The sequence below is a fragment of the Trichoplusia ni genome, chromosome 2 (genome assembly GCF_003590095.1).
Source record: "Trichoplusia ni isolate ovarian cell line Hi5 chromosome 2, tn1, whole genome shotgun sequence".
NCBI lineage: Eukaryota > Metazoa > Arthropoda > Insecta > Lepidoptera > Noctuidae > Trichoplusia > Trichoplusia ni.
Window position 1 is genome coordinate 4,474,546 of NC_039479.1, and position 24,589 is coordinate 4,499,134.

Below are 24,589 nucleotides of genomic sequence, written 5' to 3' on the forward strand. Positions count from 1 at the left end.
TAAAAATAAAAATAAAGGTGTTTAGTGTACACAATATACATAGCCATATAAGTAACAAAAACAATATGAATGCGGACAACATCACATACATTGTTCTGAACCCAAAGTAAGTTGCTAAAGCACTTGTGTGAATTCAGATACAACGAAGGTACCACAAACACCCAGACCCGAGACAATGTAGAAATGTGAATTTTCACATCGACCCGACCGGGGATCGAACCCGGGACCTCAGAGCCAGCGACACCTTGAAACCAGTGCGTACGCCACTCGACCACGGAGGTAGTCTAGTTTCCACGTTCCATTCCAAATATTATAATTATGTTTATACTCTGTGCATACAAACATAGCCAATGAAACTATGACAGCGAGAGCAATTAAGATTGTCATCTAATCTCGCGGTATTTAAATAGCCGAAACATTCCAAAAAGTTTCTAAAAAATCGTAGTAACTGATTTATTTATTTATACTATACACAGATAGACAATATGTTATTGGATAGTTCATGTACAAAGGCGAGCTTAAGCCAGTTGGGTTCTCTTACAGCAAACCTTAGTGTGATATAGTTTAACAACTTTTCGTAAATATTACGCAAGTTTAGAAATTAGATTTATTAAAAATCACAGACAGACTGATGATTGTTTGATTTTATAGATAGTTCATGTTGCGAGCCATAGCTGGCGCGCGATGGCGGATGGCGCGAACAGCCGCCATGTTGTGTCGTGCGCGCGCGCCGCCGACTCATGCCATTGTACGTGACTTCCGGAAAAGCGCACTCTTTGGGGTCACTGAATGTATGCTCCTAAAGTTTAATGAGAACTAGGTATATTCCAATGAAGAGGTAAATATGATAAAGATATTCTGATGTTTCCAGAAATTACAAGTCTAATTTATTATTCTCGATCTTAAAAGGACAATTCTAAACTTATTGTAAGAATAATTGAAATGTGACTAAAATTTGTAAGTTTTTAAGAACATGAATCAATTCTTTTAACTTATCAACGGCACTCGCAGTCGCTGGGCTTGAACACCTTCGCATTTAGGTATAAGTTTTAATGACCACACAGGTCGCTCGCACTGAATTTGTTACTCCAACAATGGTCCACGCATGCCCATAAAGTACAATTATACTCGTACGGCCACCAGCCACAAAAAACACGTATCTTTATGGAAATTTAGCGATGCGTAGCGATGGTGTGATTCGCTCACATCGATGCTCTCCTATTGTCGTCCCCCCCTTAATGTGATTTAACTGAATTATGAAGTAGAAATGGTCACAATTTGGTTTCGACTGTCCAGTGGTTAGCCCGTGCTGTGTTCCCGAAGTGTTGGCGACACTAAGCGGCCGTGTGTAGCGTGATTACTTGGACTTTGTGAATTTGAAGTGCTACGTGCGAAGCGGCAAGTGCTACGTCTCGTAGGCCGCCTTGACAGAAAAGCTCAAGTAAGTTTCCGTCTTAGGCGCTACGCCGCCGTGTACTTATACTACGTCGGGCAATTTAAGGTGACGATACTTTCTTTTTTGACTCGCGAAAATATATATCAGTTTTTTAAAGTTAAGCTTATATATGTTGAACTAAACGGCTTTATGCATGAGATTACTACAACAACACTTAATTAGAGAGCAGCAAACGTAGGTAGGTATGTATCAGCTTACATTAGTACGCATGTGAGGTACTTCACCTGCAAAACAGTCCACCTTTTTGAACCTCAGCGAGTTGTCAACCCGTGCAACAATTGTTCCTCAATTATTTCCAAGTCACAATACTGTACATTTATACAAATGTTAATACTTTATTCAGAAGATTTTCAATACATTATTCAATTCCGTATAGCTTTGAATAATTAACGAATAACAACAAAACATGGCGATGCTAGGGCGGCGCCGGCGCAGCGTTGTGTGACTGCATTATGCAACGCTAAGCGTGCCCCGCACGTGCAGTAAAAGGGACATTATTTTAACGTATTTGTATTTTAAAATCTATTTAAAATAGATGAAGCAAAATTGTTTGAAGCTATTTAATTAAAGCTTAACTGTTTGAAATATTGTTACCACGTCCTATTATGTAGGAACAGGTGCAAATTCCTAAGTTCGAAATATTATGTGTAAAAATATTTCCATGTACTTCCTTTATAAATTGTTTATGGATGTAGTCCACAAACATACAAATTACATGAGACACCCTGATATCATCGCTTATTTACGTCTTGTTTAGCGTGACGTATGAAGGGCCTAAATTATTAGATTAAAATGTTTATGTTATAATTATTTTGTACTCCTTTCTGAGGTAATGAACATTTCATGAAAAATGGAAATCGAAATTGGTATGCTTTACAGTATGATAAATATGCAAGTCTGTATTAACGTTTGTTGCTGAATCGTTTTGGAAAGGTTTCGGATAGCAGATAGGCGTTCAGACGTTTATAGAATGTCTGCTTGATATGAATGGTTGTTGTTTATTGATTTTCTCTTACCTATATAAACTTATTTTAATGTGATCTAGCGAATCTCAACATATAAATAAAAATAATGATAAACGAGTTCATAGCTCTACTATAATCAAGTAGAGCTACTTTCTGATGTAACAGAAGCGTCCATTTCATAATGTTTCCTCTATGATACATTTGTAAATAAAGACTTAATCGCAAAAATAACAATATATCTTAACGTCCAGTTACCTTGAGGTTTGCTTTCGTAAAAGTATACTTATTTCAATCAGTAATGTTATCGTGAGTTTAGTGGTACTGATAGACGATACCTTGACGACTCCACTGTAAATGTTTATGATGGGCACGTGATAGGTGACAGCTAAATCAGGTGACTTAAGACAGCTTGCAGTATATTGCAGTGCATGTATTCTAGTTGTAAAGAGTTTAGATATGTTTTGTTGATCACATTAATATTATGAATGAAAAATTATGTGTGTTTGAGTCTATGTTTGTTACCCTTTCACTCCCAAACGTCTGCACCGATTTGGATGTTTGGTATGGTGCTTGCTGATTCCTTCACATACGGGCTTTCCGACTTCTGACAGGCGAAGTTAGGGAACAGCTAGTTGTTTTTAAATAAAAGTTTAGGTGTGATGTTATCAGTTGAGCACGCTTTGAATGTCTGATAATCCATTTTATTACTGTTTTATCGATGTTCCGGTGCAGGGCAAAGTCCTTCCTTATTTATTTCTTCTACAAGGTATAATTACCTCACGCCTGATTTGTCCTGTCGTCAGATTCATGGCCTTTCCCATCGTTGAAATAACGAGTGTAGGATAATAACGAGTTAAATGATATGTAATAAAATAAATACCCAGTTTTTATGCAAGAAATATTAAACACTTCTTTTCCATGAATTAGGTAATCATGAAATGTTATTTTAGGCGAATATTTTAGCAAAGCATCGTATTATTTAAATTAGAAATTTTATATTAATGAAAATTGGCGTCAAATTATAGACCTCAAGAGATTACTTTTTCGTTTGAGTGTTATTATTAGTCGTTATTTCAAATCCTGCTCTAGAATAATAAAATTCAATTAAAAACTACACACCATTTGCATTGCTACATATCGTTATGCAATCAGTGCAGTAACTAATAAACATGGACCATATGTTGTGCAATTCTAATGAATAACTAGTGAACGAAGAAAACTAGTTCATGTGTATCATTATTTCAAAGAAAATGGAAGTTAAACTCCTTCATGAGGCATCGATCTAATTTCTCGAGAACTTTTGATTGCAAATAATACATTCTATGTTTCGGGGAATCACACGAATTTGTGCTGTGAAAGCATGCAGAATAACTGAGGAAAAGGCATAAACCATCTGAGCATTTAAATATTTATGTAAAAACCTCAATCGCATATTCCGATGTGGTTCTTATTAAGCTTATTACATCGTGTTAATAATAAAAATTAGAAGCCTCCTCAATAAAAGTGAAAATATTTTTTTATTTGATCCAAAACATTTATAAAGAAAGAAATCACATCATAAAAACAGTAGCGATAATAAATTCTAATTTAAAAAAATACATTAAGTCCAGATAAAAAGGCTTAAAAATACAAATAAAGCTCCTGTTAAGGTCTTTCAAAGACCACAAAATATCAACATTTTACCTAACATTAAGAATTCTTAATACATTGCCCAGCGTCATGCTCTTTGAACAAAACACTCGGTCAAGCCCTGACATAGTAGAAACAATTTATTACATCTAAACATATAAATTTCTATGTTTACGAACACAAAATTACATTGCTTCTTGGTAAAAGCTATTCACAATTTACCACGAATGCACAAATCAGTAAATCTAATTTGATATATTTAACCTTTGGACGTAATAAGATGTGTATGAGGATCAAACAAAAGTAGGGGATATCCCGTAACTCCTATTTGTGGGTTTCGCCCAGGTTTTCACAAGATTACTCAATACTGAACAATTTTACATTGTAACCACGCAAGCTGTGAAAAGAGAATGTAGATTTCCGAAAAGGAAGACAATTTGGCAGATTAAAAAAAAACCAATCTCTTCTAAGTATTTTCGTGATTCCAGATCCTATAGGTGAAGAATATTGGATCACATAAAACTGCGTCGATTTTTGTTTACAAACTAATTTCTTTAATTCCACATCCAAATCTCAGTCGAGGTAATATTTGCCTGAAAACTTACATGTTTTGTTCTACCGACTGAAAACAAAAATGTCATAGAAATGACAATCAGATGAATGCTACTTTGTACATGTTTTGATGATAACCTTTATGACATGATTCTGTTCACATAGGAAGTATATCATATAGAAAATCCCACGAGTTAAAGCGGAATGTTTTTGTCTTCATTTTTGTCCATTACTATGCACTACGTTGTTATTACTATCAATAGTGGTATCGTTTATGTGAATTTCATTCCCAAATTCTAAAGATGAGATTTTCATTCAGGATGTGGGTTTTTGGGTGATGCAAGCCCTTAGCATTTCCCACGGGTCCATTGGAGCCCAGCCTAGCCCAACCCAGGCCCTACAATGGTAACTCGAACGGTTTTCACACCATCTCGTTCCCCCTGATTGGTTTCAGTGAAATGTGTTCTATTTGATCAGTGGATGCATTGTACGCTTTCAATTTGAGGAAACATTGACTAACAAAACGCTGGACTTTCACAAATAGGTTAATTGCTTATCAATCAAATTCTCTATGAGAACATTTAGGTGTGGTACTTTTTGCTTTTACAAACTTTACGTTCAATGAATCATTCCTGATTTAACGGCCTCCGATATGAGTAATGTACATTTTTGCACAATAAAGTACAACAACCTAGAGGTTATTACGCATAATTACGACCAATCGAGAACAAAAGACGATCTCTATTCAAAATCCATCGATCCCACATCAGACAGACAGCGATTTCACGGCAAAGATAACTGTATCAACATTTGGACGCGACGTCACCTGCCCAATTGGCTTGGCGAGGACATCGGTCGGGCACAATACACCGGAAGCGAACATCCGCTTTCCATCGGCACAATTTTTTTTGGAAACACCAAAATTTTCATAGTCCAAACCTTCGTTCGACATTGTCATGTAGATTTTGGTTCATTATGTTGCTAATTCAACCTCTATGTATATTTGATACTTGCGAATTTGTGGGTACTCGTCGTTTTGTACCTATTTGGTCTCATTTTCTAGAAGTCAGTATTTATTCACTAGATTGTATAATATATGCTGTGGTGCCTAAACAAGTTAGTTATAAATATGTGTGACGATTACATAGAGCTAATCGAAACTGAACGTATGCAAAACAGTAATTTATATTATTGCCCTGGATTTAATAACACTGCAATCACTGCAATTTGTACCGGCTTCGAAATGCTCTACATAGCATTTTGTAACTAGATTTAATACACCTAAGTCTAGATTAAATACTGGACCTACTGCACAATCTTAGGGAAATCAAGTTATCCTCAAACTAAGCATTTTTGTGACCCACGAATGTTTGTTTTGCGTCTGGGTGTCTTTGGGCGTGTGACTTGAATCCCCGCAAAACAAGGAGTTTTTTACATAAGAATAAAAATAATAGAAAAGTTCAATGTTAAAACAAAGATCTCAAGATTAAGTTGAGTAATTTCACTTCAAAGAAGGTTTTTTTTTTCAATAATAAAAATAAAATATAACGAAACAGTATAAAAATAGAGGTCTGAAGGTTCAGTTGAGTAAGTACTGTAAAATCCATAAATTACCTTCATTAAATTAATCAAGATCAAGTCAGTATGTCTCTGTTTCCGTGTCGATTTCGATTTAATTAGCAACTTAAGTGCCAAGAGAAATAACTGACCACCATAAATATACCTTTTATTGGTAGAAGTGACGCAGGTTATCGACGCAGCTACTTAGGTGCAATTGCACTCACATATATACACATACACATAAAATAAGTCATAAAATATTTCAATGAGTTTTGTAACCTTGAGGCCTATCAGCATCTAAGAAAGCAAAACTTACGACAATTTTTTTTTGCAGTGTATTTTAGTTTTTTGTATAATAATAGATACGTATTTTTTAATTTGTCCCGCAAACATAAATTGACCAAATTACAGGTAATTAAACTTACGCGTGACGTCACGATTGAGTATAAATTTTACTCTATCGTAACGTCACAAGCCCCCTCTCCTAAACTTTAAAGCAGTTAATCTAAATATGTCAATTCTATTTTTTTGAAAAAATACGTGTCTCATACTTTTCAATTATCTAACTGAGGGACTAATGAGATTTTTTCTTTTTATACCCAGTCATCATCCCTATCCCGCTTTGGGTTGAGCGGAAAGGAGTTTCAGACTTTTACTAAATACGAGTAGAACCCACCCATGTTCCTGTTTTTTCTTTTCTCTTTGCTTTCCATGTATGCTGGGGCCGCGGTAACCCTTTCGGACAATTACTTTTCCCAATCACTCCCATCCGGGAACAAAGTGAGATTTGTTATTTTAGAAAGAGCTGACACTCTACAACGAGTAGTTCTCCATCTCACTTCTGCAACTGCAACTGTGGCGATGGTAAATAATTCTTATCATCGAATATAACGCGTAGTACCTTAATCAGCATGTACTATTTATGAATAATTAAATTGGTTACAAGAAGGAAAACTGTTGAGGAACCTGATAGAATACTCATGTTCCAATTATGGCATTAACAACAGCTGATAATTACTTCGATGTCGAGACAATTAAGGACATATGACATGTATTGTTTACATAACATTCAGTTATTAGGGAAAGAATTCGGAAAGGACAGAATATTTTGGAACTCATTTATTCAAATTGCTTCTTAACTGCTACTGAGTCTAGGTTGACGACTTGCAAATTAGATGAATTGAACATTTTTGATTAGCCATACAAATGTATACTACTGTCAATTTCTTTGAATACTTTATTAAATATGCAAAGGAAGCTGCTTTGCAAAACTAATATAAAAGGTTATAATTACATGATTTTAGTTAACAGTAAATTCTTTTACCAAAACCAATAGAGAACCTTAATTTTACGAGGGAAAAACGTAGGTTTGCACCTTGTCAGATGACATGCTATCGTATATATGATAAAATAGAACTAAAAAATTTTTTTAAAAAAAATTTTACCGACCAAGTACAATAAATAACACAAACTTCAATACAACAACAGTTTTCACTGTAAAACTATTCAGAATTTTCGCAACATTTTCTATATGAATACAATTAATTGCGTCTATTTCACGGGCATGAGCAAAGTAACGGTGTTGATGTCGGTATGTATCCATTCCAGTTTGGATACCATCGATTTAACATACAGCCACAAAACATGCAGTTAGTGATGCATGGGTTTTGAATCATGGTTATAACCCGACACTTCGTGCTTCGATAGCCGCGAATGTTTTAATAACCCTATACTGTTGTATAGTCGACAACAAAAGGTGGATACAATATTTACAAAACACTTGGGACAAGTTAGTTTTTTATACATAGCATTGAGAGTTGAATAGTTGTGACAATATTCCTAATAGCAACAGTAGACTTCAATTGTCTTCCACCTCTTATTCTTCAAGTTCGCATGGATGCAAAATATTGTTCTATGCAGGGTGCATAGAGCGGTGTTTCGCTTCAACGTCTTGCCTCAAGGGAAAGTGGTTGGTCGTAAAGAAATGGCTATTTTAATTCCTAACAGCAACAAACACTTAAGCACTTCAGTTCACTGTATCCATGAATTTTATTGCTGATTGTACACCGGTATATCAGGGTTTATGCTCGTTAGGGCTTCGTAATGTATGTTGGCTATTGTTGGCTTTCATTGCAAGTTTACTGATTTTATTGCATCGTTAAGGTTTGTGCATTCGAGCGTCCTGTACACCACGTTTGTACCCTGAAGTTTTTTATACACATGATTCATTTATCGGGCATTAATAGGACCAGAATAATTTATTTATGTTGCCCGAGTGACTAGGTTGAGGAGATAAGATAGGCAGTCGCTCCTTGTAGAACACTGGAACTTAGCTACGTTCAGTTAGAATGGAAACCGACCCTAACATAGTTGGAAAAAATTCGCATACATAGTTAGTAGTAGTCAGTAGTATTCATATTCATATTCATATATATATTTATTATAGTATGTTAGAACAATTATAATATACTTTGAAAAAGGCGCATCGGTAAAAGCCTGGAATTGAATCGAATCTGAATCTTATCTTAGCCCCCAAAGCCATACACGTAACTTAATGGCTGACATCACATGGAAAGAAAATTGGAGAAGTCATTTTAGAATGTAGCAAGCTGTGATCATTTCATCTAAAGATTAACATAATACACACTTGATTTTTTAAATTTTAATTTTGGCATGTCCCTCTGTTTTTGTAGTAACGAATACTTATGATGGTAACTACGGTAACGAAATTACCTTTAGGAATTTCAATTGAGGTAATGGCTGCAAAGTGCTAAATATACCTATTGACATGCAGACGCTTAAGTATTCCAGCCTGACTTTGATAGAATATGTAAATTCAAAACATGTTGTTGTCTACTAAGCTAATATTTTGAAATTGCGTGTCATAATCAATATTTATTCAGGTATCTGAAGTATATCCTGATTGTAAATAAATACTAGACTGTTGTTCATATTTGAGAACATTTGTCATTCCAAAATTGTGAAAAGAAAATGTGATCACATGTGCATTGATCAAACAAATTGATCGAGTTTTATGGTTTTCAATGATTTACTCATCATCAGTCATTTACTTTAAAATTATAGATTCTCGAATAAACACAAACAACAGCTACGTTTCCTTAAGGATAGTCGCAGTGCCGGCGTGAGGGCCACTGACGCCCTGGGCGAAAATATTGTGGCGCCCACTTGAGGGAAGCAATATCAAGTGTTAGTTTTTTGCTGATCCCAAGTAAAATTATATTAAGAATTTCATCTTTCCTTTAGCGTTTTGCGGTGGAAGTATTCCACCTCTAGCGTAGAGCACAGTTCTGAGGGTTTGCGCCAGGAGAGGCAAAAGACTCCAACTTCAGACCTTGGTGCCCCCAGAATTTGTCGCCCTGGGCCATCGCCCCATCACGCCTCCCTAACGCCGGCACTGGATAGTCGTGCATTATTTTATTAAAAACTGTTTTATTATTTGTTTGAAACCCCTAGTGTCTGGAGTCTGGCTGGTTTATCAGATTTTGTTTTACAATATGCTTTACTATAACCAATAATGTCCGTCAATACACAAGCTACATACCTTTACAATATACTCGTACATATATTTTACAAAATATAATTTAGATGGATATTGTACACTGTAATCATCACAAGCACGGCCCCATGCAAGCGACCACCATAATTTCAACGCGAAGGTCGTAATTACATACTAAATGTTATAGCAGTACTGAACACATATTTGTTCTGTCTAACCTTGCTCCCGATTGTCCGATATTTGCGAAATGATCGCTTTTCCGAATGACAAATTACTTTTCAAGTGTCGGGTTACTAGGATACGTTATAAGGGAGTTACCAAGTTAAAGCTTAGTGTCATCAATCCACATGTAATTTAGTACCACATCATCAAATGACTATTTTCGCTTTGGGCTAAGCGGATGGGAGTGTCAGACTTTTACTGTCTAAAACCCACCCGTGACCCGTCCTGCCCTTGCCCTTTGTGTACTAGGGATTCGGAAAACACTCCGTGGTCGAGTGGCGCATGCACCGGTTTCAAGATGTCCCTACCTTGTCTCAGTCTGCCCGTGACCATGATACCTGCAAAGGTTTCGAAACGTCGGGAACTAAAATCTAAAATTAAACCGCGATAAAATCCGTAAAAGTAGTTTCATTTCAATGTCTAACATTCGCGTAAACCTAAGAAACCACTATGTCCCTACCTCTGAGGGCCCGGGTTCGATCCCCGGTCGGGTTAATGTAAAAATTCACATTTCTACATTTTCTCGGGTTTGGGTGTTTGTGGTACCTTCGTTGTATCTGGATTCCATAGCACAAGTGCTTTCGCAACTTACTTTGGGTTAAGAATAATGTATGAACTGTACCGATTTTGAAAAATGAGGAAGATACAAATTAACTTTACTTGCAACTTACCTTCATGCTTGTTCCAGGTGACCATATGAGTGGTCGGTGACGCTGCTCCCAGTAGCGTCAGAAGATGAAGCCCCGGGGGGCGAGCGTCATGCACGCCTTCACTGCGCTCACCATGCTCACCATGGCTAATGGTTAGTACTATGACTAGAAGCTTTATTTGTTCGAGGTGTGAAAATAGAAGGATGTATATCTTTACATCTGCACTATCGATGGTCTCATAACATGCCATTTAAAGACAAAATTTTGCTAAAATTGTCTTCAAATAAGCAGTTTTATTACGAGTAATTGGCAAAAATCTGTGTACCTTACATAGGTTGCAATCGCGAGCCAGAGACATTTCAAAGGCATAAAACGCTTGTGATTCCATAATAATACTTTGTGTTTGGTTTGCAAATAGGTGATTCTTACCTATGTCAACTAATATTCAGTTTATACCTTTAATGTCTTGTTAAATTGTCATATCGTTTTGTTTGTTTGTTTTTGTTTACTTATTCTCATTGTTATGTCGATATTGTTCGTGTACAACTTATTTCCGTTGTTGTCCTTTCCGTATAGTGGTTATTCATTATCTCAAGCACTTGGTCACTCGAGACATCACAAACAATAAATACGGAAGAATTACATAAAGACGCAACACAAGTTCATACATGTAAACTAGAACACAAATAGCGAAATAAATTAGTCAATCTCAGGATGTTTGCCAGAAATGAGGAAGCTTTTTAATCATATTTTTAATTATGTTTATGTTATTTAATAAGCTATAATCAGGCCGTGATAACATGTTCTCGAATGTTTGAAATCATACGATATCACTGACCTGAATTCAAAACGATGGTTAAGGCGATATGTGATAACATTGATGTTTATATTTATGAGCATACGGCTCCAGCCAGACTGACTGACGCATGATGTAATGCGGCTAAAAATACGATGCATTGTTCCAGCTCAAACGACTTGCAACCAAGGTATGGGTCGCGTTATGTATGAGAGACTACCGAACCAACAGCTACATGGATTCGATGACGATGTTGTGAGTATACATAAACATTCAAAGCAAATTTGTCTTTGTCACATCAACAATAATGTTTACATTTCTTTAATGAAGTGAGCTAGCAACTATCACAGCGTATTTATGGTTTAGCTTGCATTGTGTACCGCTTGTTTACAAACAACAACATTTACACACAGCAGTGTTGACAAACTGTCGGGTATTGTACAGAATCGAGCACGTGACCTGAATAAAACTACCACTGAAATTGCATTATGTACTTCTCTGCATAGGTACGCGAAACGGCGCCACCTTTCCGCGTATTGGAGAAATGCCAGGACCTGTGTCTGCGAGACCGTTCAGGGAACAGTCTCGTCAGGACTTGCAACTCTATAGATTTCCAACCTGGAGCTCGTATCGCAGCCTTCAGTCCAGAACCAGAGTACGAGGAGTCCACATGCTACCTGACGCGGGAACAGGCCGCTCCCGAAGGCATTGGGACCCTTATGATCGTGCCAAACAGCGTCCACTTCAATGAAATTTGCCTCACATGTAAGTTCACCACATAGTTTACCAATATAGTAATTTGGTCGTGTTTAGAACAATGGACATTGTCATTTTGATTGTTTTAGCGAATCGTCCGGAGCGAGAATGCCCCTCTCGCCGCTATGTTTTTGAACGTCATGCGCGCAAACGCCTCAAACTTCCACCTTCCGATTTGAAAGAGATGATGGTTGCTAATCGGACAGAATGCGAAGACAAATGCTTAGGAGAGTTCAGCTTTGTTTGCCGGTCCGCTACTTTTGACTCTGCGCTGAGGACCTGCTCTTTGAGCAGATTCACAAGACGGACTCATCCAGAATTATTGGAGGATGACCATAACGCTGACTACCTAGAAAATACTTGTTTAAACGGTAAATATTATTGAACTGTTATCGGTCATTTATAAAGTTCATATTAAACAGTCAATAAACATGGTAATAATATTTTTATAGCTGAGCGACGCTGCGACGGCCTTGCAGTATTTATCAAGGAGGAAAATAAACGACTTGGTGGTCCATTTGAAGCTGATGTATTTTCTAATATGACTCTCGACGAATGCCAAGCTATGTGCGTTCGGGCCGAAAAGTAAGATATTTTGTCAGTTTATAACTTTCTTCTTGTTAATTGGCTAGTTCTACATACTTGGGGTTTTTTTCTAGATATTTTTGTCGCTCGATAGAGCATGACGCGATGACTCGCCAGTGTGTTCTCTCGGAAGAAGATTCTGTGTCGCAGAAAGACGACGTGACGGTGAGCGCGTCACCGACGCATCACTTCTACGACCTTGTTTGTTTGGACAATCGTGAGTATTATCACAAATATTTGTTTTTATAGATAATATAGCCCACACTAAACTCACATGAACTTACAAGTTTTACTTAACATTATACATTGTAAATATTTCGTTTTGACTGACAATTAACACACTAAAACAATAGTTTTGAAAGTAATGCTGCATGAAACCACAATAAGGTTTTTCTCACGATTATGATCAGTCTCTCATCGGGTGACAGCTCGCGGCACGGAGTACCCGGACAACAGCGTGACCTCACACCTCTTCTCGCCCGGACGCCGGCCGGACACGGCCTTCCAGAGATACAGAAACAGCCGGATCACCGGCGAATTCCATTCGGAGATTACCGGACGCTCGCTTAGCGAGTGTTTGGACGAATGTTTGAGGCAGACCAGCTTTCAGTGCAGGTAATGTACCAATTTGTGTAACTGTGCCGTTTGAGCACGATTTCGACACGCGAACATGTCATCTCTTTTCAATTGACGTCCATATATTTACATAACTTTCCGACCGTAAAAGGCCGTTTTGTAACACCGATCCGATATTTTACTAACACGCAACAGGTAAGTATCACCAAAGCTTAGGTGCTGTTTTATTATTTCGAAAAGTTTTGAAAACGGTGGAAAAAGCAAACATAATAACGACGACTATTTTTAGACTGATATGATAATAATCTGACCTACAAAAACAAAGACTTATCTCTATTTTGGTTTACTAAAGCTGAAAACATGTCGATAATTTATCTCTTGTCTTATTTGTGACTAAGTACTGCGATTAGGTGTGACAAGTTCGTTAAACGATTGCATGTTTGGGCCATTCAACTGGAGAATTGTTGATGAAATGGTCCATTCAGCTAGGTGATGGGCCATTGTTGATGGAGTGGGTCATTGACGGTATTGTTGGGTGTCCACAGGTCGGCAGTGTACAGCGACAGAGCCAGGACTTGCCGGCTAAGCAGATATAATCAGAAGGATGGCATGCGACTGCTTTACGACCCCGATTTCGATTATTATGAAAATTTGATGCGTGAGTATTGTTTGTTGCTTGCTCATGGCATGTCGTAAAATACTGTACCAGGATATAAATTAAAAACGGGAAAGAACTCCCTACAACTTTGAAATGGCTCGATCGATTGTTATCAACTTATTTACATAGTGAACTACATAAATTGAAATCGCTCAACCCATTCGGGACTTACAGTTATGATGGAAAGAAACTAAAAAAAAACATAATTTTTGGGTCGGGGCGGGGGTTAAAAACTGTACAAATATACAAGAGCGAAGAAATTTAATATTGCTAATCTCAATAATGTAGCTTTAAAATCTGACTTGCATCTAGGTCATCAGTAAATCACGTCACTTAAGAATGTTTAGACGACACAAAACGTATTGCACTTGTGATAGAACGGGAGGAAGATACCAATGAACGTATGAAAGAATAAATTGGGATTAATAGAAACGAGAACGCAGTAGTTATGTTTATTGTTAGTAATCAAGGATGCCAGTAGTTTAATAAAATTGACGTCATTATATATTTTCCAGCAGTCGGAAATGTATGGGTTATGTATGTATAGGTTTTACGAGTTAAATAACGCCATTTTGGTCAAAAATATGTAAAAAAATCAAAAGTAAGTTGAGTAAGGTTAGGTTAGCACTTAATGTAGATCAAGGTATCAAATAAGAGTTCTTGTTTTGTTTTCATTTAACAATCTACAGTTTATTTTGTATCTAAACCTTTTCTAGAAGAAACAATCGCACGTAAAAATCTGTCAATATTTTAATCTTTCAATTTTTTGTATGTGTAAGTGCATTTGACATCCTTTAAACGCCAGTCAATTGATTTAACAAGGCACGCAGAAGATCGTACGACATTGACCCTCCTGTTTCTAAATATAGATATTGTTTGTTTGACATCGGTGTGGATTACTATATTAAGTTTCACACGTAAATGGGTAATGGGATAATAGGAAGAAATATTTCAATTGAACTATGTATGCTGTGTGAGAAAAAATGGCGAAATAGCGTGAAGCAGACAACTATTATTTAACAATTGAGTTACAAAGTAACGCTTTTAAAAAGTCTTTTTATTTTGCCACTTCGCTTAATAGTGGAACACGATGATTTTTCGAAAAAAAGTACAGATCATAATTAAGTCCGTCGGAGGGATTTAAAATAATATTGGAAAACATTTTCATTTTATTCATATGATAAAAAATCGAAGGTAAATGCAGTCAAGACGACAAAAAATATGTAAGTCATACCACAATTGAGCGACAACTAGTACCCATAAATTAAAACATTTCTTTAACTTAATCTAAATTTAAATCGATTTACCAAAACTTATGGCAAAAATTTAAATACCACCGTTGACAAAATTGGTTTGGGCATTCAGATCAGCTAGTTGCTGGCGAAACCGAGGCAGGGAGTCCTGGAACCGCTTCTCAGGGTACATGGGGGGGACGGCCCGCCACCTCCACAGGTTCGATGCATGATAGATAGGAAACGGTATTAGTATCAGGTTCCAGTTATTGTTAAATGTTGCAGGAAAATGCATGTGAAAATTACAAAAAACATGATTTCTGCCCATATGGGCAAAATTCATACAATTATGAATGCGAATATAAATAACGATTGTAGAAATATCCTTTGGCTATAAAGCCAGGACTTTTGGTGATTGAAAACGATCAACTGTGTGAAAAGATTTAGAAAGATTTCTGGGTAATGGGGCTGAGTAACTACCAATAAAAGCTTTTAAAAGAATTAAGACGCAAAAAAATTGGACAAATGGCTTTGCTATGCAGTTTCTTAGTGTATTAATAAAAGCTATTATTTATTAAATATAGCTGCTGATAACATTTAACAATGACTTGACGTATTTGTAGCAGTATTATGAACGGAATGTGGAATGCGTATTTTTATTGGGTTTTGAATTATCGGTCGTAGACATTGTAGTATTATTTTAGATAAAAGTGAATGTTTTGTTATAAGGTGAGTAATTACGTAGATGTATTGTGTATATAGAGTTGTAGCTGTATTTAGGTATTTTGTATATGTTATTGTTTTTGTTCTATAGTAAGGATTTGTTTTTTTACCAGCATGTTATTGTAAGTAGTAATGTAGTTAATTTAAGTGTATGTTTATAAGTGTTAAATATTTGTTAGACTTAGGACGTAGTTAGATGTAGTAAATAGATGTTTGTTTGCATGCTGTAGAAATATTTATTTCTTAAAATGATCAATTTTAATATGGTTTTTGATTTAAAGGTGGTAGTAATGGCGGCGACCGAGACCGATACCCGCCAGGCGTAGACCGCTACCCAGATGACGACCGGTACCCAGACGATGACCGGTACAGCGACCGTCGACCCGATCGGTACCCAGACGACCGGTACCCGGGCGGCTCCGACGATCGCTATCCCGACGACCGGTACCCACCCGGCGTCGGATCAGACCGCTACCCGTCTGACCGATACCCACCAGGAGTCGCTGACCGATATCCTGCTGACAGATACCCACCCGGCATTGACCGCTACCCGCCCGGTATTGATCGCTACCCACCTGGTATTGACCGTTACCCAGCTGGCCCTGACCGCTACCCAGTCGGTGTAGACCGCTACCCAGCTCCTGTCGATCGTTACCCTGCTGGCGCTGACCGATACCCAGCCCCCGTTGACAGATACCCGCCAGGAGTTGAACGTTACCCCTCAGCAGTAGATCGATATCCACCTGGCGTTGACCGATACCCCTCAAGCGGTGGCAGGTATCCCCTTCCCAGTGGTGATCGCTACCCAATAGAGAGTGGACGATACCCGTATGACTATGCTTCTAACGACCTCGGAAGATATCCAGCTGACAGATATCCTATAAGCCGATACCCCATTGATGTGTATCCTGAAAGATTCCCAGCAGAAAGATACCCAGAAAGGTTCCCAAGTAGAGGTAGTGGACGATACCCGTCAAGACCGGGGTGGATCCCTAACCGTTACCCCGACAGACTCGATCAGGACCGATATGGGGGCAACGATATTGGACGATACCCGTTTAGTAGGTACCCGGTCGGAGTGAACCGCGACCCGGTACCGCTAGGCGGGGACCGTTACCCAGACCTGTATGACAAATATCCGCCGACCGGATCGTCATATCCTGGTGAGCACTATTAAATACTCGTGTATAGGTGCATTATTTTTTGATAACATAACTAGACTGAGATTTTTCACAGCAGGCTATGGACGCGGTGGATATTACGGACCAGACTACGTTGGGCCTGAACGATTCCCAGATAGAGGGGTTCGACCTGGTACCGACAGGTAAATTTACAAAAATATTGTCGGTGATAAATATCTAAAAATTATATACTTTGAACCAATTTTATTTTTTATCCCTGATAGATATCCAGTGGAACCCAGACCCAGTTTTGGTATTCGGCGACCTATCGAGAGGCCGAATGGTTACCGTGGGTCTTACCCTCAAGCGGGACCAGTTGAACGTCCTTTAGGTATTCGACTTGAGTTCCAAATGAGTTGTAATCATCATGTTTTTGATTAAAGTTATTAATTTTCACTTTATTATTAGGTGGTCCAGTATATGGCGGTGGTCCGGTTTATGAACCAGATGGTCCGATCGGACCAGTAGGATCTCCTGTCGGTGGACCTGTTGGCAGACCAATCGCTGGTCCAATCGGGGGTCCAATCGGGGGCCCAATAGGGGGCCCAATCGGTGGACCCATTGGTGATCCTCTTGGAAGGCCTCCAGTTGGACAAAGACCGTGGCAAGGATCACGTTGTGAAGAGGATAGCTTCAGACAAGTAGGCAGACAACGGATGCAACGAAGATATGTACGGCGTTTCACTACCGCACAATCCTTGGCACACTGCCAGCGTGAATGCATAGAAGCCAGAGACTTTATCTGCCGGTCATTCAACTATAGGTAACTAAACACGCAATGATGTCACCGCACGTAAATACGGGAACATTATGACTGACCCACATTTGTTTGACAGGGAAGGCGGATACGCTGGCGAGCCCCGAGACAATTGCGAGCTAAGTGATCGTGACACTCGTGAATTAGATGCCGCCAACCCGGCGCATTTCGATAATACGGCGAACGAATATGACTTCTATGAGAGAGCTCTCGGAAGGATCGCTGATGATTGTTTAGATGGTAAGAATAGTTTTCAAAACAAACACCTAATCCTTGAATAAGTCATTATATGTTTACTGACGTACATGGGTTATTCTATACTGTAATATTTTATTTTATAATCATCTTTTTAGTTTCCCAAGTGTGTAACGAGGATGGTATGGAGTTTACTCTCCGACTGCCTGAAGGTTTCTACGGTCGGATGTACACGTATGGTTTCTATGACCGTTGCTTCTTCCGCGGGAATGGCGGTGTGGTGAATGCTCTTCGCATCACAGGAGCGCACGGCTATCCCGAATGTGGGACACAGCGGGTTTGTACAATTTATAATATAGACAACCACAAATGTACGTAAGGAAAAATAATCCTTGATTGGATAACAAGTATTGTTACACTTGCACAGTGATTATGGTAATTTATTGTATGTCTTCGAAATTGAATGTACTAAGGGTATAGAACTAAATGGTTAATTATTAAATGATGTAACGGTTTACTCACGCGTATTTATCGGGGTAGCCCGACTAGTTTCGGACCCAACCGGAGTCCTTAATCATGAGCAGACGCGGCGGGATCGCGAGTCGATCGCGAGTCGAGTTCGACTCGCGATCCCGCCGCGTCTGCTCATGATTAAGGACTCCGGTTGGGTCCGAAACTAGTCGGGCTACCCCGATAAATACGCGTGAGTAAACCGTTACATCATTTAATAATGAATCAGTCTCACGATAGTTATTATAAATGGTTAATGTTTATTACAGTATGGAGACACAATGACAAACATCGTAGTGGTTCAATTTAGCGACAATGTCCAAACATCAAGAGACAAACGGTTCAACTTAACTTGCTTGTTCAGAGGCCCCGCTGAGGCAGTCGTTACATCCAATTACATCGGCGCCGGGTGAGTTCTTTGTTATCAATAAACCCCATGTGTCTATTTGATAACATTAATTGTTTTTATACATGAAAATATTTTATATGAAATAGTTTTCAATGAACACCTCTAGAGATTTCATTTAGCTAGCGAAAAAGGTCATTTTTTAACATATTTTTATTGAATAGACACATACGTAGGATATTAACCATATAACAGGTTTTGCGTGTTTTCTTGAGTTCGCTTGTGAAATGTTCCTCTCATTTGCATTAGTTAAACATGATTATTTTTCAAATTATTCTTACCAAACACGTAACTATATTTCGCTGAAACATTCTCGACTATTTATTTTTATTGGTGGTGTATTTTGGGAATGATTGATATTATGTGTGAAGTCGTTATTAGATACTGGGATCAAGCGATGTGTTTGTTTTGCGAGTTGTTTATGTTACTGGAATGTATTAACTGTGGCTTGGTAAGTGTAGTAGTTTTAGGATGGCTTTTGAGTGCTGTTATCACTAACAGCTACTAACGACAGACTTTGAACGAATCTATTGATTTAAAGTCTTAGTTCCGGTGCCTAATACCACCTCTTTAAGTACTTCTGTTGAAGTTGAATAGCGACTCTGCATTCTTTTACGTGATGCAACATCTTTCCTGCCCACTATCCACTTATTCTGAACTAGTGGGCGGTGGTTAGCTCCCTGTCTCGTTGATTAAAATACATTCATTCAAAGTCAGTAAAAACAATTGAAGAAGCTTGTTTTCGAATCTAACCGTAGTCTTGGGTATGATTTGGTCGACAGGTCGGGAAGCCCGATCCCCATCGAGTATTTGCCAGAAGAAAGCTCTTTGAATTCCAAAGTTCGTCTGATGATCCTTTACCAAGGAAGGCCGACCACTACCATTGCTGTTGGAGACCCGCTGACGTTCAGGCTGGAAGCTCAAGATGGATACAACTATGCTACAGACATTTTTGCCACCAATGTGATCGCTAGAGATCCATATTCCGGACGTTCGGTGCAATTGATTGATCGAGTTGGGTAAGCAAAACGTCTTTTTAATCCATATGACTATAAAAATACTTAGATTAAAAAAAACTTCTTCAGAAAACTTCCTTAACCCATCTCAATATTTGAAGTTTAACAAAAAATGACAACATTTCTATTTAATACAATTCAAGCTGACATTATGGTATTAGATGCTATATTTATTTCAATCTTCCAGATGCCCAGTCGATCCCGATGTATTCCCGGAATTAGATAAAGGCCGCAACGGAGATTCATTGGAAGCTCGATTCAACGCGTTTAAAATACCTGAATCTAACTTCTTAGTGTTCGAGGCCACCGTGCGCACGTGCCGCGATGGATGTCAACCGGTCAGTATTAAACATCAATTAACTGTCGTTAAATGATCAGCCAATACGGGCCGGTACTTGACTGAATGCGTTCGCCTTATGTTGATAGCTGTAGTTTTAGTACCAATGATAAATGAAGGGAAGATGATTGGGACAATTGGTTCCAATATAGTATGATAGAACTTAATAGCTACAATACAGCAACGAAGAACTAAATATCCATACTTATAGGTGGGAATGTGAAACTATATGAAAGTCGCAAACTTTTACTACGAGTCCAGATGGTAGCAAAATGTTTTTATTCCAATGTAAACATAACAAAAACCTCATTAAGTTAGTACTGTGTTAACCACAGGAAATAAAAATACTCCAAAGGCGATATATTCATCGTTATCTATGTAATAACAACACATAACAGACGATTTCAATTACGTCAATGCTCATAAAAATATTCCTTTATCGGGCTTCATCCAGTTTGCGGGGGTCATCAATGTTATCATGCCCTGCATTAAATATACTGTTTATGCAATTTTAGCGTCGGCTATATGAACTTTTCACCTTTTGTCATCTTAGTATCACGTGAATAACAAATGGTCTTAATGGTTTCGTAACGCAGGGAATATCACTTGTTTTGGTTAGGAAGTAGTTGATCGTATCATTTCTCTGTTTTGTTATGGTATGACCAGATAATTTACGTATCTGATTGAGTTTCAACTGCTGTCTAAATACACTGAATTCTGTAGGAGATGGACAGTATATTTTATATTTTTTACTTACTTAACGATGTTGTTCAATCTAATTTACGTCAGTGACTCAAACGGTCTAATTGCTAGCTGGAAAAATGTGTTCTAATTTTTATCTTTGCCGATAAACATTCATCGATAAATCCTGTTAGGTGACCCGTTATTATATGCCTTTTTCCCCATGTTCTTTTACAATACCAGCAGTATATTAAAGGTCTCGTGACATTATTTCCAGGCTTACTGTCCAAGTCACACAGGAAGATCGGAGCCGTCATTTGGAAGACGCAGAAGGGATGTGAACTCTACTCTAAACGCTGAAGGCAATGATACTGCTGAGGTAAAGCCTCGTGACGAAAATAACACGAAAACCGACAAAGGAGATGACAAAAATGCAGGAACTGTCTACAAAGTGTCGTATGAAGAGGCAAGCGTTGACAAGTACCTCAAGGATGAGGTCGAAACCCCTAGTCATGTCCGGAAGATGATTGAGGTAAGATTTGGAAGTCGTAGAAGTTTTGTGTACAAAAAGCTGGTAGACAAGTTATCTCGAAGCACTAACGCTGACCATTCAAACGCATTGAACTAGTAAGTTAAAATCACGTAACTAGTCTAAAATGCGTGTTCTTGTTTTCTGGTCAAAGTATATTTAAAATATAAGGGTCATTGTTTTAGTTTATTTCAAGGAGTCGAGTCTTACAAGGGTTTCAATGTTCGATCAACATACCTATCTATTATTTTATGATAATATAATAAATTATATGATAATCTTTATTATATGATAATAGATCTGAGTTACTGAGTACTTAAAATTATGGTACAGAATGTCGGTTCTAAGCCTTCAATTTAGGTAGACTGCAATCTTATATTTTGACAAGCAGTACGGACTGTTTATCTCTAGTGTTGATAGATACTACAATCTTTACTATGAGACCACTTCATTGGGCTTAAGCGTATCAACACTATCAGCAACCGTTTAAAGTTTATCTGTAGAAATATGTCTTGGAACCCATGGCTGATAATTTTGCCACGTTTTTATACACTCACTTTTCTTGTTAAATACTACCATGAGATACAAAAATTGCTGTCATTGTACTTACGCGTAGGTTGAGTACCATCGATATAATAAGCGCTATTGTCCTTTTTTGAATGACTTTTTTTACAATATTTAGATATTTTTCGACTACACGATTAGGTACCACTGCGCAGGACTGGCTTTTAATTTGACATCGTCGGAAGTTCCAAGTGTGTGTACACAATTGACAACCACTCATAATTCCCAGGTATTTGACAACCGTAATGAGCTTCTTGAAGAGAACGGACCGAGTGACTCCTCACCAGTGGTGTCTGCTGCCGGCATCTGTGTCCCACCGTACCACTACCGGGCACTATTAGTGGCACTCTGTGTTCTCCTGTCGCTGCTTCTAGCTATGCTTACTGCTGCCTTGTATATTTATAGGTAAGAATCATCTTGTTTGGTGATTAAAGTGCTTCTAATGTTACTGTTAAGCACCTTCATAAAGTCGAGAGGAATTACCCCAATTCTTACGCTAGTAAGCATCTTAGTTTAGTAAGCATTTCTTAAATATATTTTATGGATGTCAGATTAATTCTATCGTAATATGGCGTAATACAATCGCAAATCAGGTGCATACATTTGCTTTATAATTAAACAAAACTAAATTCACGTCCGAAAACACGTGACATAAATTAAATATTGTTATTTATACACAAACGACTCTTTATGATAATGAATGCTCCGAATGCTGTTAACCTTTTAAATAGGATATGACGTATAGTATATCTTGTATCTGCTTAGTGCAATTAGGATTTGAATTGCAAATGGGATAAGGGCTATCAGATGAAAATTTCGTTTTATAACTCAAGTGGGCACTATGTTTTTGGCTATAAAATGGGATATCGCAAAAGCATTTTATAAGAAAGCAAAAATAATTGGGCATTTAACACCTTTTATCTCATTTCCCATATTTTAACGTCCTTACTAGCTCATCGAAGTAACACTAGTAGCACTAGTAACACTTTTCTCGTAAGTATACCTACTAATCCATACGATATCGATTTGTAAAACGATAACTGTTGCCACCACTTGCTATTATTGACAAGATACGAGACACGTGTTACAACACAACACACTCGTCGTAAAATTGTTTAAAAATAGTCATCGTGTTTTTTAAATACTGTCACGAACCTAGCTATCTATATCATGCATGCAGTTGTATTCGTTTGGCATGTCATAATAAACTTGGTTGACTTTAAATTACTAAGTACCTACAGTCAAATACCAAGCAGACCACAGGTACAATGGGGAATTTTAACAAAAAAAAAATATTTACTCAGTCTGTAAGACCGATACTGTCTACCTACATCTAGTAATAGATACGTATTTTCTCATACGTCGTAAACAAAAAATGAAGGTGCTTTAAATAAAATCCCGTGTGACGTCACTTTCCCTGAACGCATTTCGCCTAGTTTCTTATAGCAAAACAATAAGTAATAAGCTAATTGTAAATTTATTTAAATTTTACAGGACAAAAATATCATACATAATATTTACTAAGAAACGTCGATCATGCAGCAAAATATACTACAACATGACAAATGCTATCCTACTTTTCGCAGGCGTTATTGGCGTGTGCTGCGCAAGAATATCCAGGCGTCATCCCCCGCGCCCGCACTCAGGCCAGTGACTCCTGGTCCCAGACCGACGCGAACCTCGCTGTTTTCCGCCTCGCATCTGCATAAACCATTCTCTTTGAGGTAAATAGTTAAAAGACTCTGTTTTTACTTCTTATTGTTTAGCACCACAGAGCAGGTTCGAATCCTGCACTATCCAAAATATTTTTTTAACATTTTTCAGATCTAGATATTTCTTAACAGATACCATAGTGTCTAAAGAGTCACTGTGGTAGGTAATTTATGGGTTTTAGTTGCCTTTTTATATTCAACGTGAAGCTATTGAAATATTACTATCCCCATCATCAATATAACCATACACATTTTAACATAAGTTACTAATTGGTTTTCAGTGGCTTAGGACGAACGTTTGCTGAAGTGGGAGAAGAAGCTGGTTCATCGGGACGTCTTGCAAATGCCTTCGACGACGGCAGCGAACCAATATACACTGACCCGTCTTTGTTTGAGAGGTCCAGGTCTCTCAGGTCTCTACACTCACTGGACATGAAGCCCGACAGACGTGACCATCGCGCTTAACTAAACAGTCAACATAACAATGCATTTTATATCTAACTCGAAAAATTAATTCTTATAAAAAGTATTTTTATTTTATTATAATTTTGCAGAATAATAATAATGTAATTTTAATACCATGAATGCTCAGTTTTTTTCCGTCCAATAATTGTAATATTTGTACTGTGTAATGACCAAAAAAGAATTTGTTTTAACATTTTTTTTATGAATTAATTTGAAGCTTACTGTAAGTTGCTACTAATAAATATTTTACAGTGATTTTTGTACTTTCATTGAATTATCGAACTTGACTAAATTCGTTCACTGGAGCAACTGTTCCCACTCAAGTGATCCTTTGGAGTATGCAAATAAATAACTCTCAA

At 37.7% G+C, this 24,589-nt stretch overlaps 1 protein-coding gene across 2 annotated transcripts; it reads left to right on the forward strand.

The window, feature by feature from the left end:
* Window positions 1–783: 783 nt before the first annotated feature.
* Window positions 784–24,357, forward strand: LOC113504380. 2 transcript variants are annotated; one of them, XM_026886626.1, is made up of 23 exons: window positions 784–1,441; window positions 10,590–10,703; window positions 11,517–11,602; window positions 11,854–12,112; window positions 12,193–12,474; window positions 12,556–12,688; window positions 12,763–12,905; window positions 13,117–13,303; window positions 13,810–13,922; window positions 15,288–15,374; window positions 16,159–17,040; window positions 17,114–17,201; window positions 17,283–17,389; window positions 17,467–17,821; window positions 17,895–18,055; window positions 18,169–18,347; window positions 18,790–18,929; window positions 19,709–19,945; window positions 20,130–20,280; window positions 21,238–21,492; window positions 22,283–22,458; window positions 23,640–23,777; window positions 24,047–24,357. In XM_026886626.1, the coding sequence occupies exons 2-23, from the start codon at window positions 10,637–10,639 to the stop codon at window positions 24,228–24,230; spliced, it is 4,410 nt and encodes a 1,469-aa protein (XP_026742427.1). In that variant the 5' UTR covers window positions 784–1,441; window positions 10,590–10,636; the 3' UTR covers window positions 24,231–24,357. The 2 variants fall into 2 exon arrangements, with proteins under 2 accessions (XP_026742427.1, XP_026742437.1); XM_026886636.1 differs by lacking the exon at window positions 15,288–15,374 and having other exon boundaries at window positions 785–1,441; window positions 13,099–13,303.
* Window positions 24,358–24,589: the final 232 nt, after the last annotated feature.